Source organism: Tarenaya hassleriana, unplaced genomic scaffold (assembly GCF_000463585.1).
Source record: "Tarenaya hassleriana unplaced genomic scaffold, ASM46358v1 Cleome19, whole genome shotgun sequence".
Taxonomy (NCBI): Eukaryota; Viridiplantae; Streptophyta; class Magnoliopsida; order Brassicales; family Cleomaceae; genus Tarenaya; species Tarenaya hassleriana.
The window spans coordinates 1,712,866-1,725,803 of NW_010965304.1; the positions used below are offsets into that span (position 1 = coordinate 1,712,866).

Genomic DNA, 12,938 nt, shown 5'->3' on the forward strand with positions numbered 1-12,938 from the left:
CAGCAGGATTCTGAAACAATAATTTACCCTAGAGGAATTCCTAACATGCCACTAGGAGATACTTGAAAGAAATATAGGAATATGGCTGGACTGTCTTGCATGTTTAGTAGGAATATTATTTGTAATTTCTGAGCAGTAACAAAAAATCTTCTTTAGTTTCAGCATAAGAAATTTGAAAGTAAGCAACTTTGAAACTAGCACATTAAACCTGCTGTAAGATCATGGTTTGCCTCAATTTAAGTGATTTCTTTTTGCTATTCTCTTTGTTCTCATGGGGATGACATGGCTTCAGTTCATTAAGCTTGGGAGGTCTTTCATGATTATCTATCAGATGGCTAAGTTTCTTGAAATGAAGCTGATTAAAAAGCTACTGAGCAAAGGAATAATGATGATGATATATGTTTTCAAAAGAAGATGGCAATTTGAGTTTTATTATTCATTGCATATTCTGTTCTCTGAATGTAGTCTATTCAGAATGCAGCTGTTAATGCTTTTTCGTTTATACTTTTACAGCTGAAGCGTGTAATTGATTCAGATGCAGCAATGAGCGAAGACACAATTGCTTATAACATCATTCCTCTTGATGCTCCTGTCTCCACGAATGCTGTAACGACTTTCCCTGAGGTGAGTAATTTCTATTTTGTCCTAATGTGTGAATGATTTTTTGTCTTGTCTTGAATGCTGACAAAAACTTGTAAGCAGGTGCAAGCAGCAGTTGCAGCATTGAAATACTTCCAAGACTTACCAAAACTACCGACAGATTTTCCCATTCCTACAACAAGGAATGCTGATATATTTGATTTACTGCACTACGTTTTTGGGTTTCAGGTATGTAAAACTGGGAAGCTCTTATTGGTTGACAGAATATGTGTAGTATATGGTTGATGCTAGAGATGAGAGGTTGAAATGGTTTATATGACTTTCTGAATTCCACCTTTGAACATTTTGGTATGCATTGAAGATCTGAAAACTCATGTAGAATCTTTAAAGGCTCTTCTAGTTTGACCTTACTTTGTTTTACGTCTAAGATTTCATAATATCATTCCTGGTCATGTGCTTAATCCTCCTCTATTTCCTTCTAGTTTTCCTTCCTTGTCATGTATATGATGTCTCTGTGTGAACACGTGATGGTTTGTGCTTTTGATACTGTAGTATTTTAGCTTAACATGGAATGCAATACTTTGGCTTTAGCTTCAATTCAAGTACAAGGGTTTATGCAGTTTCTGACATATCAATCTTTATGGCCTCAGAAAGACAATGTCTCAAACCAGCGTGAACATATAGTTCTTCTTCTTGCTAACGAGCAATCTCGTCTTAGAATTCCTGGCGAAATGGATCCTGTAAGTATAGAAGCTTTTTCAATTTTAATATGTTGATGATTTCTCTCTCACTTTTCATGTACTGAAGAGTATATCGGGGACAGAGTTTCTGTTTTTTTGCCTCTCCTTGTCTAAGATTGTTAGTTGCATCTTAAAATCTAATGGATTGCCTTTTTGATGGTTAGAAATTGGATGAGGCTGTGGTACGAAAGGTGTTCTTGAAGACCCTGGACAACTACATCAAGTGGTGTGATTACCTGTGCATTCAACCTGCTTGGAGCAAGTAGGGTCTCATCTCCCCCTCTCCATTTTTCCTTTTACTTTCCAGTTGCGTATTCATTCCAAGGATCTTGAATGTGCAGTTTGGAGGCCGTTAGTGGAGAAAAGAAAGTACTCTTCCTCTCCTTGTACTTCCTGATTTGGGGTGAAGCTGCCAATATCAGGTTTCTTCCAGAATGTTTGTGCTACATATTCCACCATGTAAGATATGCTTACCTGAATACTTATTTTACTTGTAAATATAACCATTATGTGCTTGAATAGGTCAATGGGTTTATTTCTTATGTGCTCTGAAATTTGTGCCAAACCCTCTCTTAATTGATTAATCTTGTTGTTTGTTCTAGTGGGCTTGTTCATAATTTCTGTCATGATAGTTGCTCATTTCTTGCAATTCTTTTTTATTCTAATTTTTTTTCCTGCAGATGGTAAGAGAAATGGATGAAATTTTGAGACAGCGTGTTGCTCGTACCGCTGACAGTTGCAAGCCACCTGAAAGTCGCAGTGCTGATGATGGTGTATCATTCCTTGATCATGTAATTGCTCCGCTGTATGAAGTGGTTGCCGCGGTATGTTCCTGTAAAGTCTTTTTTGGAACCTCGAATCTATAAACTTTCCTTTTTGGATCTCTTCATATTTGACAAATTAGTTGGTCTTTCTTGATCATAGTACTGCTGCTTCAAATGGTATTCTTTTTTAACATTCAGGAACTAATACACAGAAAGTAGGATGAAAGTGTCTGGTATATATTAGAAATGGTAAAAAACCTTCACCATATTAGTCACAGTCTAGCGAAGTCCCTAGGTGGACAAAATCTTCATTTGTTACATTCATTTCTCACACAATCTGTCTGATGTTTACCCTTGTTAATTCCTGTTGAAAGCTAGGGTTGAATATCCAGTTTCTGGCTGGATTGACTGGAAACATTTATGTATAAGTTTATAGTTGTTCCAGTTGACAGACTTCTGTTTTAGGTGTAGATGCCCATGTGAAATCCTGCTCCTTTTGTATTAGAGAGTTATTTCATGGGTTGTTTTGTTCTTTGGAAATGTTGTCTAATCTGTTTTATAGCTTGTATATATGTAGAATAGAAACTATGCTGGTTTGGTAAAATCCATTATATATTGCATAACAAAATGATACTTTTATACATGCTTTCTCTTGCATGTATGCTATTTCTCTTGCGTAGGAAGCTTCTAACAATGACAATGGTCGAGCACCTCACTCAGCTTGGAGAAACTACGATGACTTCAATGAGTATTTTTGGTAAATATTTTCCTTTATTGTCCATTGCATGAAATTTCATTTGTTCTATTGGCTGACATTTTTACTTTTCCAGGTCGCTTCACTGCTTCGAGCTTGGTTGGCCTTGGCGCAGAAGTTCATCCTTTTTCCAGAAACCTATACCCAGGCGAAAGGTTTTGAAGTATTTGCTTGTTGTTCATAATATGATTTTTTGAATTCATGTTGTGTTTGTTGCTTCCATGGTGACCACTTTCAAATGAACAGAATAAAGCATCTATGCATACATAAGAAGCATTACGTTTGACCACTTGCAACAATCTAGAACTAAATCCCTACACCATTTGTAATATTTTGAAGTTAAAGTTATGCAGGTGTTGTGGTTTCGTTCTTGTTTTGACCTCTTTTCAGTGTAGCGATTTCTCATTCCTTTTTCTCTAATTTTGTTAAGCAAGCGATGGATGTAATATCTACATATTGATCTGTTCACTCTTTTGTGCTACCCACAAGATCTAGTTATAGACTTTCTTTAAATCACTTACTGCATCAAATTGATCTGCTGGTTTTCTCCTTACAGTACGAGCTTAAAACTGGTGGGGGAAAACATCGAGGAAAGACTTCTTTTGTTGAACACCGGACATATTTGCATCTGTACCATAGCTTCCATCGGTTATGGATATTTCTTGCTATGATGTTTCAGGTCTGTAGTTCTGTTTTTGTTTTCTTGCTCGTCCTTAATATTCGTCTGCTTTTTTTGGTTGTGTTGTCTGATTAACAAATTGTTGATAGTTTAAGATGTCTTTAATTTTTTCTTTTGATTTTGGTTACTTTTTTTCCCCTTGTATTGTGGATTGTATAATAACAAAAACTGTCTCACCTTCTGGCACGTTCTAATGAATTCTTTTCCAGGGACTGACCATAATTGCGTTCAACAAACATCACCTTGTCTCTAGGAGGACTTTGCGCGAAATTCTCAGCCTGGGTCCAACATTTGTTCTGATGAAGTTCACTGAGAGTCAGTTTTAAACTGCATACTTTAGTCTGATCATTCCTGGTGGTAATCAATTGGTGAAGAAAAAGCTTTTGGTTAATGTTATAGGTGTTCTGGATGTTATAATGATGTATGGCGCATATTCTACAACAAGAAGACTGGCTGTATCTCGCATTTTTCTTCGTTTTATTTGGTTTGCTTGTGCCTCTGTCTTCATCTCGTTCCTCTATGTGTATGTAAACATTCTTTTCTTGGAACTTTCTGCTTTTTTTTTTTCAGTTTTTATATGTCATTGCTAGTCTTCTTTCATCTGTTATCTTTTTTGGGCTAGATATCAATTATTCTGATGTTGATAGTTTCTGTATTTTGGGCAGGAGGGCGCTTCAAGAGGATACTAAACCAAATTCTAGTTCAGTCGTCTTCAAGCTTTATGTGATTGTCATTGCCATCTATGGTGGTGTCCAGTTTTTTATAAGTTTTCTGATGCGTATCCCGGCTTGCCACTACATGACTGACCAATGTGATCGATGGCCTGTGATTCGCTTCTTTAAGTGGATGCGCCAGGTTCTATGCCTCGTGTTACTCTTTTCACTCTTTATTCTTGAAAAGTTGCTTCATTGCCTATCAATCTTTTCTGATACTTCCATGTTTGTTTTTCTCAGGAAAGGCACTATGTTGGCCGTGGCATGTATGAAAAGACATCTGATTTTATCAAGTAATTTCTTCAGCTTCATCTTTTATTATTTACGTTTTTGTGCAAATGCGGGATAGTTACTAGAGTTCATATAACTGCTACTGCAAATAATTTGCTGCAAATGTCTAATGATAAAAGATAACAGCAAAATATTCTAGTAAATTTGGCTTATCAGAGAAGTCGGAGAAACACAGAAAAACTTTTTTGATTAATACCAAATGGACGTTAGCAGCCTTTACTGCCCTAGCGACTTTAACCTGTGGAAGGTTTTACTGAGTCAAGGTACAACGCAGGTACTTGCTGTTTTGGGTTGCTGTTCTGGCTGCAAAATTCTCTTTTGCATTCTTTCTTCAGGTTAGTGCATCAACCTCAAACAACTTCTTTTTTGTCTATTTCCTTTGTTATAGGTGGCTTTCCACCTTTCTTTTTCTCATTTACTGACCTTGTTCAATTGTTCTTTTCTTTGGCTTGTCGATGTGTATTTTATGACCCTGTTCCAATTCTTTGAATTCCTGTACTTGTAACCAAAAGCAGCTTCGATCCGTAATCTAGTAGGTTGGGTTCTAATTCTCATAATTCATGAAGGACATTCTCATATTTTACAGTTGAACTGAATGCAAAATCTATAAACCACAGTTTTCGGGAGGGAGAAATAATGTGTTAATCTCTTTTAGGTTTTGTTTCATTTTAATGAGTTATTACTGAAGTTTGTGATTACTGGCATGAACATTACTAATGTATCTAAAGCTTTCCTTATAATTCGATTCAAAAGGCTTGAGTCTTATGCAGTGTAAAGTCAATGTCAAGCCCAAGCTAACCAGTGAGCTCTTCACGTCCAAATAATTTGTGAAGGCAATTTATACTTATTCACTGCAGAAATGAAGGATATCTCTCTCTTCATTGAGATCTCCTGGAGTCAGAAACTTTAGTAATCATTAAGATAAAAATGACGATAATATTTTGTTGGCAGTACTGTGGAACTTGAATTTATAATGTAGATCCTTGTCATAATGATTTATTTTTTTCTCTTCCCTTGTGAATTTACAGATTGCGCCACTGGTTAGCCCAACAAGGACTATAGTGACCCAGAATAATATACCATACTCCTGGCATGATTTGGTGTCAAGAAGTAAGTATACAATTGATATAACACTTTAGGTGACTAGAATCAGCCTCTTGCAGAATATTCTGCAAGGTAAGGTTTGACTTCAATACACCCTTGTGGTGTGACCCTTCCTCGGACCTTGAGCGGGGATGCTTTGTGCACCGGGCTGCCCTTTTAGGTGACTAGATTTTGATTGGAGACATGGCTTTGGACCTTAAGCAGTTTTCTGTTCTCTTCGGATTATTCCTGCCGCATGTGTGTTGCCAGCATGTGATAACATGGTCACAGCTCTCTGAAATATTAGAGTGTGTGATTGTTAGGTCTGTCTAGTGAGTTTCACAAGTGTTTTTGTGCTGATATGTGTGTTATCTTGAAATATATATTCTAACAGGAAACTATTTTTTATCTTTTTGTAATTTTGTCATTGGGTTATTGCTTTCTTGATGCAGACAACTATAATGCTCTGACTGTTGCCAGTTTATGGGCTCCTGTGGTCGCTGTAAGTTTGGTCTACTTTACATATGCTTGTAGATTCATGTTTTTCTTTTGCTTCTTTGAGAGGTTATTTAAAAAAAAATAGTGGCTAGTAAAGTTTCTCCTCTTTTAGATATTTTGGAAGTTTCTGTTAGAACTATTTTGTCTTGCCCTGATAATGTACTCTGTTATTTTTAGATGTTTATATTGTAATTGTTCTTTCCTCTCACATGTACAGTATTTCCATATTATTCTTTGACTTTCTACTTTAATTAACAGATCTATCTGTTAGACATTCACATCTTTTACACCCTCGTCTCTGCCTTTTTGGGTTTCTTGCTCGGAGCGAGAGATCGTTTAGGAGAAGTAAGTGTTTGAGACTTTCTTATTACTCACAATGGCGAAATGAAAATGATTTAAGATTGTCACTCTGTGTTTGCAACCGGTAGTTGTCTTTTGTACCTTTGTTTGTTTGTTACTTAATTGCTGTTTACCTTCTACAGATAAGATCTTTGGACGCTATTCACAAACTCTTTGAGGAGTTTCCTGGAGCCTTTATAAAGACTCTTCATGTTCCTCTCAAGAATCGGTTGAATTCCTTTTCTTATTCTCTCTAAGCACCTTGTTTTAAGTTATATTTTCTGCTAGAAAGGATTTTCCTTTTGTCCTTGTTAACTTTTCTCTTTAATTCAAAATCTTGTGCAGGAATTCTGATCCTTCATCTCGACAGGTGAATCATGTTGCTTTCCTTGCTGAATTTAGTGTTTGTTGGCAAGTTCAAATACTGAATTTATAGGGTGATTCCTCTTTAGGTAGTATAATAAGAAATTTGACTAGAAAAATGCTAATCGAAGGAAATGGTTTATTGTTAGCATATATTTGTTTCACAGCATATTGGTCCTTTAGATTCTATACATATAACTGAACTGACTGAAATGCCCATAACAGTTGAAAAGGTATCATTTTGTCTGTTGTAACTACATGAGGTTCACACGTTTAGGGTGTCAACTATGAAAAGGAGAGAAAACTTGTTCCTCATGGTCCTGAAGTTTGCTTCCAGAATTCTGCTTTTTTGCTTCCATTGTGCTTTGCTAAACTGTTAGTATGTCATTGATACAGGCCTTTAAAATCTAATCTTCTGTGAAAAAGAAACATTAATCAATTCAGGAACCTTATTTGTGAATGTGTTATGCTTTCCTATGCGGGGTATGTCTTCATCTTTATCTTTCTTAATTTCCTTCAGAGAAGGTGCGGTTCTGTTTGAGTCGTAGAGTATAGTCCCGGTACATTTTTATATCTGTTCCGGTTCCTTAGCTGCCTATTGATGCTCATGAACTTGGCTCAATATAAGAATGTTGCTTAAGGTCAAATTTGTCTACTTTTGTGTGTTGTCTCCCTGAAACATGGCTCCATAGTTCTTTTCACATGTTCTATAATCATGTGGAAATTTAGAACTAATTATTTTTTAACTTGATGTGACTGGTGAGGTTTGTATCCTAATTATAGTGTATCCTCTGCTCTTCCTACTTTAACTATCAAATGCTAAATTGCAACCTTACGTCAGTCGAAAAAAATACTGAAATTATAACTTCATTAAAATACGACTGATAGAAAACAAGAGGATTCAAAAACTGAGAAAAATGACTTAGAGATTACTCTTTCTCATGTTTTTATATGTATGCTTCTGGAAAGTTATTGTGGTTTTAAGGACAATCTCCAGGATTTATACTATGGGGTCACTTCTAGCTAGATTTAGGAGATGGTCGCTTAAGAGAATATGTAATCAATTTCACTCAAATTTAATAAATAGATCTTTTTAGGAGCTATATACAAGTGAACTTAATGTTGTGTTAAACAGTCTCAAATCGTTCTGTAAGCATGCACCTTACCTTTAACAAGGGAACTACCAAGTTTTCATCTATTTGAGGAACGGGTTTGGTTCAACTTTCTATTGTGGGTTCATGTACCATTACAGTTACTTAGGCGCTGGCATCCTGTTTATTCTTTGTAAATTGTATTGCTAATTCCAACATACAAATCATTTGGTTGTCAAGGTGCCTTTGCACTTTTTCTAGCTCTAGAAAATCCAAATGGGTTTGTATTTTATTATTTGCTTGTTAATTTTCTTGCTTCAATATTATGCATGTCCGGACATGATTATGCGAAGGTTGTGGAGGAGAACAAAGTTGATGCTGCTCACTTTGCTCCATTTTGGAATCAAATAATTAAAAGTCTACGAGAGGAAGACTATATCGCAGACTTGTAAGCGCTGCACGTGCTATTGCAATCATTCCTTGGTTCCTGTTTTATTTAGTTTCTCCCTTTTTATTGTTTTGATTTCACACATTTTTCTTACTCAATCATCTGTCTAGTGAGATGGAGTTGCTCCTGATACCCAAAAATTCTGGTAGACTTTCATTGGTTCAGTGGCCCCTTTTCCTTCTTGCCAGCAAGGTGAATGTGCTTATCTGCTAGTTAAATATCTATTTTTCTTCTCCGTTTCCCATTGTTTGTGTTCATATGGCTACTCTCGCTGCTTTCCATTAAAATTTGTTTATGGTGTTAACATTCTAGTTGATGAATTCTTTTTCTATTTTTTTATTTCCAGATTTTATTGGCAAAAGATATTGCTGCCGATAGTATTTCACAAGAAGAGCTTTGGGAGAGAATCACAAAAGATGATTATATGATGTATGCTGTCGAGGAAGTCTACTACACTCTCAAGCTTGTCCTAACAGAAATTTTGGAAGCCGAAGGGAGGATGTGGTAATATATTTTCTGACGCTGATGTTACTTTGAATTAATTTAATGTGATGAAAGAAATCTTATTAAATGTTTATTCTTTAGGGTTGAAAGAATCTACGACGACATTCATACCAGCATGAAGAATAGGAACATTCATCATGACCTGCAGCTGAACAAACTTTCCCTGGTTATCACCAGAGTGACTGCTCTGATGGGGATCCTGGTATGTTTCATTAGTTACTAACTGCCCGTTCTTATTCTATCTTGATAAGAATTTCATTTAATAGACTCATTGTTGATAATAGCGATCTTCATAATGCACGTATATCAAAAAGTGAGTGTTGATATGAGCTTCCTTTGCAGGAGAAGAGTACCCAGTTTTTTATTTTTAAGATCCATTATCCCTTAGTATTTTAGTTTTCCTTGTTGAATCTCACTCTATGTACTCTCTTCTAAATTTCGTTTAATCTGTGGATAGAAAGAAAATGAGACACCAGAGAATGAAAAAGGGGCCATCAAGGCTCTTCAGGATCTCTATGATGTTATGCGACTTGACATATTATCTGTGAATATGAGGTACATAAACTGTATCATTTAGCTGTTTTTGCTGCAAAATTTCCTCCTCAGGTGTGGTTTATGCAAATTTATTTCTGTTTTAGGGGTAATTATGAGACGTGGAATATATTATCGCAAGCGAGGAATGAAGGTCGGCTCTTTACGAAATTGAACTGGCCAAAAGATGCTGAACTGGTATAGCGAAGGTTTCTATTTCTAAGGCTGTTGGATGCTCTTTTACTTTTCTGTGAATGTCATTGATCCTCCTGACTTGGCAGAAAGCACTTGTCAAAAGATTGTACTCCCTATCAACTATCAAAGATTCTGCAGCCAATGTTCCTAAGAATCTTGAGGCCAGACGCAGGCTGCAATTCTTCACAAACTCTCTTTTCATGGACATGCCCCCAACAAGGCCTGTCCGCGAGATGCTGTCTTTCAGGTCTAACTTTCACTCTGATTTAAATGATGTTGTCCAAACATGCTCATAAATTAACTGTCTCCCTTCTTTGGACTTTATTGTCAGTGTGTTTACTCCATACTATTCTGAAACCGTGCTATATAGCATGCAAGAGCTGACAAAGAAAAATGAGGATGGGATATCAATCTTGTTTTACCTTCAGAAAATATATCCAGGTATTTTTCCACCAAGTGTTTTTTTTTTCATATTTTGGTGGCTCTCGCCTATTTTTTCCCTCTTTTTGCTTCCTAGACCACAAATGGACAATAGGTTTGTCACTTACATGGTTGTCTTCTCCCTACTGTGGAGAGTGATTTTGGACAGGCTAGTAGTTATCAATGTAGTAGGGGCTGTAACATGATGTGCGATCAATGGGTAAAAGGATATAACTAATTGGAAAAATAGATTTAGGATACGGAAATGGACATGCAATGCATGTCTAGGATGTGTTTATATTTAAGTCTTTTTGTTTTTGCACTAGGTAGTTTTTTTTCTTTCGGAAAACTAAAGATTGTTAAGTTGTTGGAGATGGATGAGTAGCTGTATGCTTGCATTACTGATTACTGTACTGGGTAGTTGGCCAAAATGTTTCTCATGGATAGTTGATGATATGTTTCAGATGAATGGAAGAACTTCCTTGATCGAATTGGACGGGATGAAAATGCATTAGAAGGTGATCTTGACAGCGAGAGAGAGATACTTGAACTTCGACTTTGGGCCTCTTATCGTGGACAAACCCTAGCCAGGACAGGTAAACCGACAAGTGTTGTTGTGTATCAAAAGTAGTAACTTTTTTGTTTGTGCCAAGTTTCTTGCGGATTTACCCTGCACGGGTATTGTTAGCGCATGATGGGGTTACTTTAGTCTCGTCCATCAAGTATATGATTTAAACTTCCCCTTTTTCTAAGAATGCTTGAAAAAGAGTATTTGAAATTTCAGTTGCTGTACATATATGTAGCATTTTTTCTTACATGTTGGTTGGAATTAAACCTGCAGTTCGTGGAATGATGTACTATAGGAAGGCACTTATGCTTCAGTCTTATCTGGAAAGAAAGACCAGTGGAGGTAAGTGGTTTCTCTGAATATGCTTTTGCAAAGCCTGCTTTGGTAATTAGCTTATTATGCATCAAAATTTCAGACGGGGAATCTGGCTTTTCTGGTAATGATGCAATGGATTCAGATGGATTTGAGCTATCTCCTGAAGCAAGGGCTCAAGCAGATCTAAAGTTTACGTATGTTGTCACATGTCAAATATATGGCAGACAGAAGGAAGAGCAAAAACCTGAAGCTGCTGACATTGCGTTGCTGATGCAAAGGTAGGATGCCCTTTTGTTGCCTCTCTTTCACCTAAGTAAATATGTTTCTACCTTATGTCTCTATTGCTACTTCTCCAGTCCCTAATTCAATTTCATGACATCGATACCTTTTATTCTTTTGTCAGGAACGAAGCCCTTCGTGTTGCTTACATTGATGTTGTCGAAACTCCAAAGGAGGGTAAAACGCACACTGAATATTACTCAAAGCTCGTGAAGGCTGACATCAATGGGAAGGATAAGGTATCTTTCATCCACCCTATTTTTGTGTTTACTTTTGATATTCAAGATACTTTACTTGCTACAAGGGGTGTATACTGCACGTACTCTATTCAATATTCTAAAGGTTTACCATGCTACAAGTGATACGCAGTCTATAACTACTCTGCTCAAGAGTTGGCAGTCGGCAGATACATTCTTTCTTTCCCTTTCTGGTCTTACAATTTTATTCTTTTGAATTGCTTCCCTGGGCTTTTTCGGTTATGCAGGAAATCTATTCCATCAAATTGCCTGGAGACCCGAAACTTGGGGAAGGCAAACCTGAGAATCAAAATCATGCTATCGTATTTACTCGTGGGAATGCAATCCAAACTATTGATATGAATCAGGTTAGTGTGTATATATTTATGGATTGTTATGGTTAGTTTGCTCCTGAAATTCTGATAAGTTTCAGAACCTGAAACTCAGGTTTCCCTCTGAAAACTCAACGCTTTATTGCTCACAAAACCAGAAAACAAACCCTAGAGACTTGATTAACGAGAGACCTCCGCTCTCAACCCAAACCGTAACCTTTTTTCCCCAAAATTCTGATTAAAACCCTTCTAATCCTTCTAACCTGTATTTATAGCTAAAAAAGGCTGAACTAACTACTAACTACTAACTTACCAACATATCCAAACACACACAACTATAGACTAGATACCATTAAGCTATACAAAACACTAAACACAAAGCTGTAAACTGTAAGTACTTATCAAATTCAAACTCGGATTAGACATGCAGGCTTTACGTTTTTGTATCTCTGTCATTTTCTATTATGAACAAAAAAAAGGAGGTTAACCAAAGCTAAAAGTTTAACAAATATTAAAAGTTAATAAAATTATAGGCTGTGAGAGCAGCATCAGCGCATAGGTATTTTGGAATGTTCGCTTAGGCGTATGCTCAAGGGAATTTTGAATTCACATAGGCCAGCTTGTACTTTTTACTGGAGCCACTGGTTTTTTCTGTTGTTATATATTCTTTCTTGGCTGTGCACATAGGATAATTATTTTGAAGAAGCCTTGAAGATGAGAAATCTTTTGGAAGAATTTCATTGTGACCATGGAATACGACCTCCTACTATTCTTGGAGTCAGGGAACATGTATTCACTGGAAGGTGCGTACCAGAGTGTGTATATGCTTTCCTGTTTGCACCTTACATTACCTTATGTAATTGTTTCTCAACATGCAGTGTCTCTTCCTTGGCCTCATTCATGTCCAATCAAGAAACCAGCTTTGTAACTCTTGGTCAACGAGTATTAGCAAAACCCTTAAAGTAAGTTACTTCTATCTATTAGTTTTATCTTGGTTGAAACCATGAAATTATGATAGAATGTTAATTCTAAGTTTTGTGAATTTCCAGGATCCGAATGCATTATGGTCATCCAGATGTATTCGACAGAGTTTTCCATATTACGCGCGGTGGTATCAGCAAGGCATCCCGGATCATTAATATCAGTGAAGATATCTATGCTGGTAAGATCCCCCCCCCCCCTCGATAATATTGTT

General features: G+C 36.6%; 1 protein-coding gene across 3 annotated transcripts in view; it reads left to right on the forward strand.

Moving 5' to 3' along the window:
• Positions 1–12,938, forward strand: part of LOC104811051 (callose synthase 9) — a 20,049-nt gene that overhangs the window by 2,397 nt on the left and 4,714 nt on the right. For all 3 annotated transcript variants that reach the window (XM_010537590.1, XM_010537592.2, XM_010537591.2), the window contains 35 exons: positions 514–624; positions 703–828; positions 1,251–1,340; positions 1,505–1,602; positions 1,682–1,799; positions 2,021–2,164; positions 2,785–2,861; positions 2,935–3,013; positions 3,415–3,537; positions 3,747–3,852; positions 3,937–4,060; positions 4,203–4,392; positions 4,491–4,543; positions 4,816–4,876; positions 5,570–5,651; positions 6,077–6,126; positions 6,381–6,467; positions 6,605–6,690; positions 6,807–6,831; positions 8,269–8,363; positions 8,474–8,555; positions 8,710–8,867; positions 8,949–9,069; positions 9,325–9,422; positions 9,506–9,596; positions 9,680–9,840; positions 9,925–10,034; positions 10,478–10,609; positions 10,855–10,923; positions 10,997–11,174; positions 11,300–11,414; positions 11,660–11,779; positions 12,431–12,546; positions 12,622–12,705; positions 12,793–12,905. In XM_010537590.1, the coding sequence (XP_010535892.1) occupies positions 514–624; positions 703–828; positions 1,251–1,340; positions 1,505–1,602; positions 1,682–1,799; positions 2,021–2,164; positions 2,785–2,861; positions 2,935–3,013; positions 3,415–3,537; positions 3,747–3,852; positions 3,937–4,060; positions 4,203–4,392; positions 4,491–4,543; positions 4,816–4,876; positions 5,570–5,651; positions 6,077–6,126; positions 6,381–6,467; positions 6,605–6,690; positions 6,807–6,831; positions 8,269–8,363; positions 8,474–8,555; positions 8,710–8,867; positions 8,949–9,069; positions 9,325–9,422; positions 9,506–9,596; positions 9,680–9,840; positions 9,925–10,034; positions 10,478–10,609; positions 10,855–10,923; positions 10,997–11,174; positions 11,300–11,414; positions 11,660–11,779; positions 12,431–12,546; positions 12,622–12,705; positions 12,793–12,905 (3,673 nt within the window). The remainder of the gene's footprint in view (positions 1–513; positions 625–702; positions 829–1,250; positions 1,341–1,504; positions 1,603–1,681; positions 1,800–2,020; positions 2,165–2,784; positions 2,862–2,934; positions 3,014–3,414; positions 3,538–3,746; positions 3,853–3,936; positions 4,061–4,202; positions 4,393–4,490; positions 4,544–4,815; positions 4,877–5,569; positions 5,652–6,076; positions 6,127–6,380; positions 6,468–6,604; positions 6,691–6,806; positions 6,832–8,268; positions 8,364–8,473; positions 8,556–8,709; positions 8,868–8,948; positions 9,070–9,324; positions 9,423–9,505; positions 9,597–9,679; positions 9,841–9,924; positions 10,035–10,477; positions 10,610–10,854; positions 10,924–10,996; positions 11,175–11,299; positions 11,415–11,659; positions 11,780–12,430; positions 12,547–12,621; positions 12,706–12,792; positions 12,906–12,938) is intronic.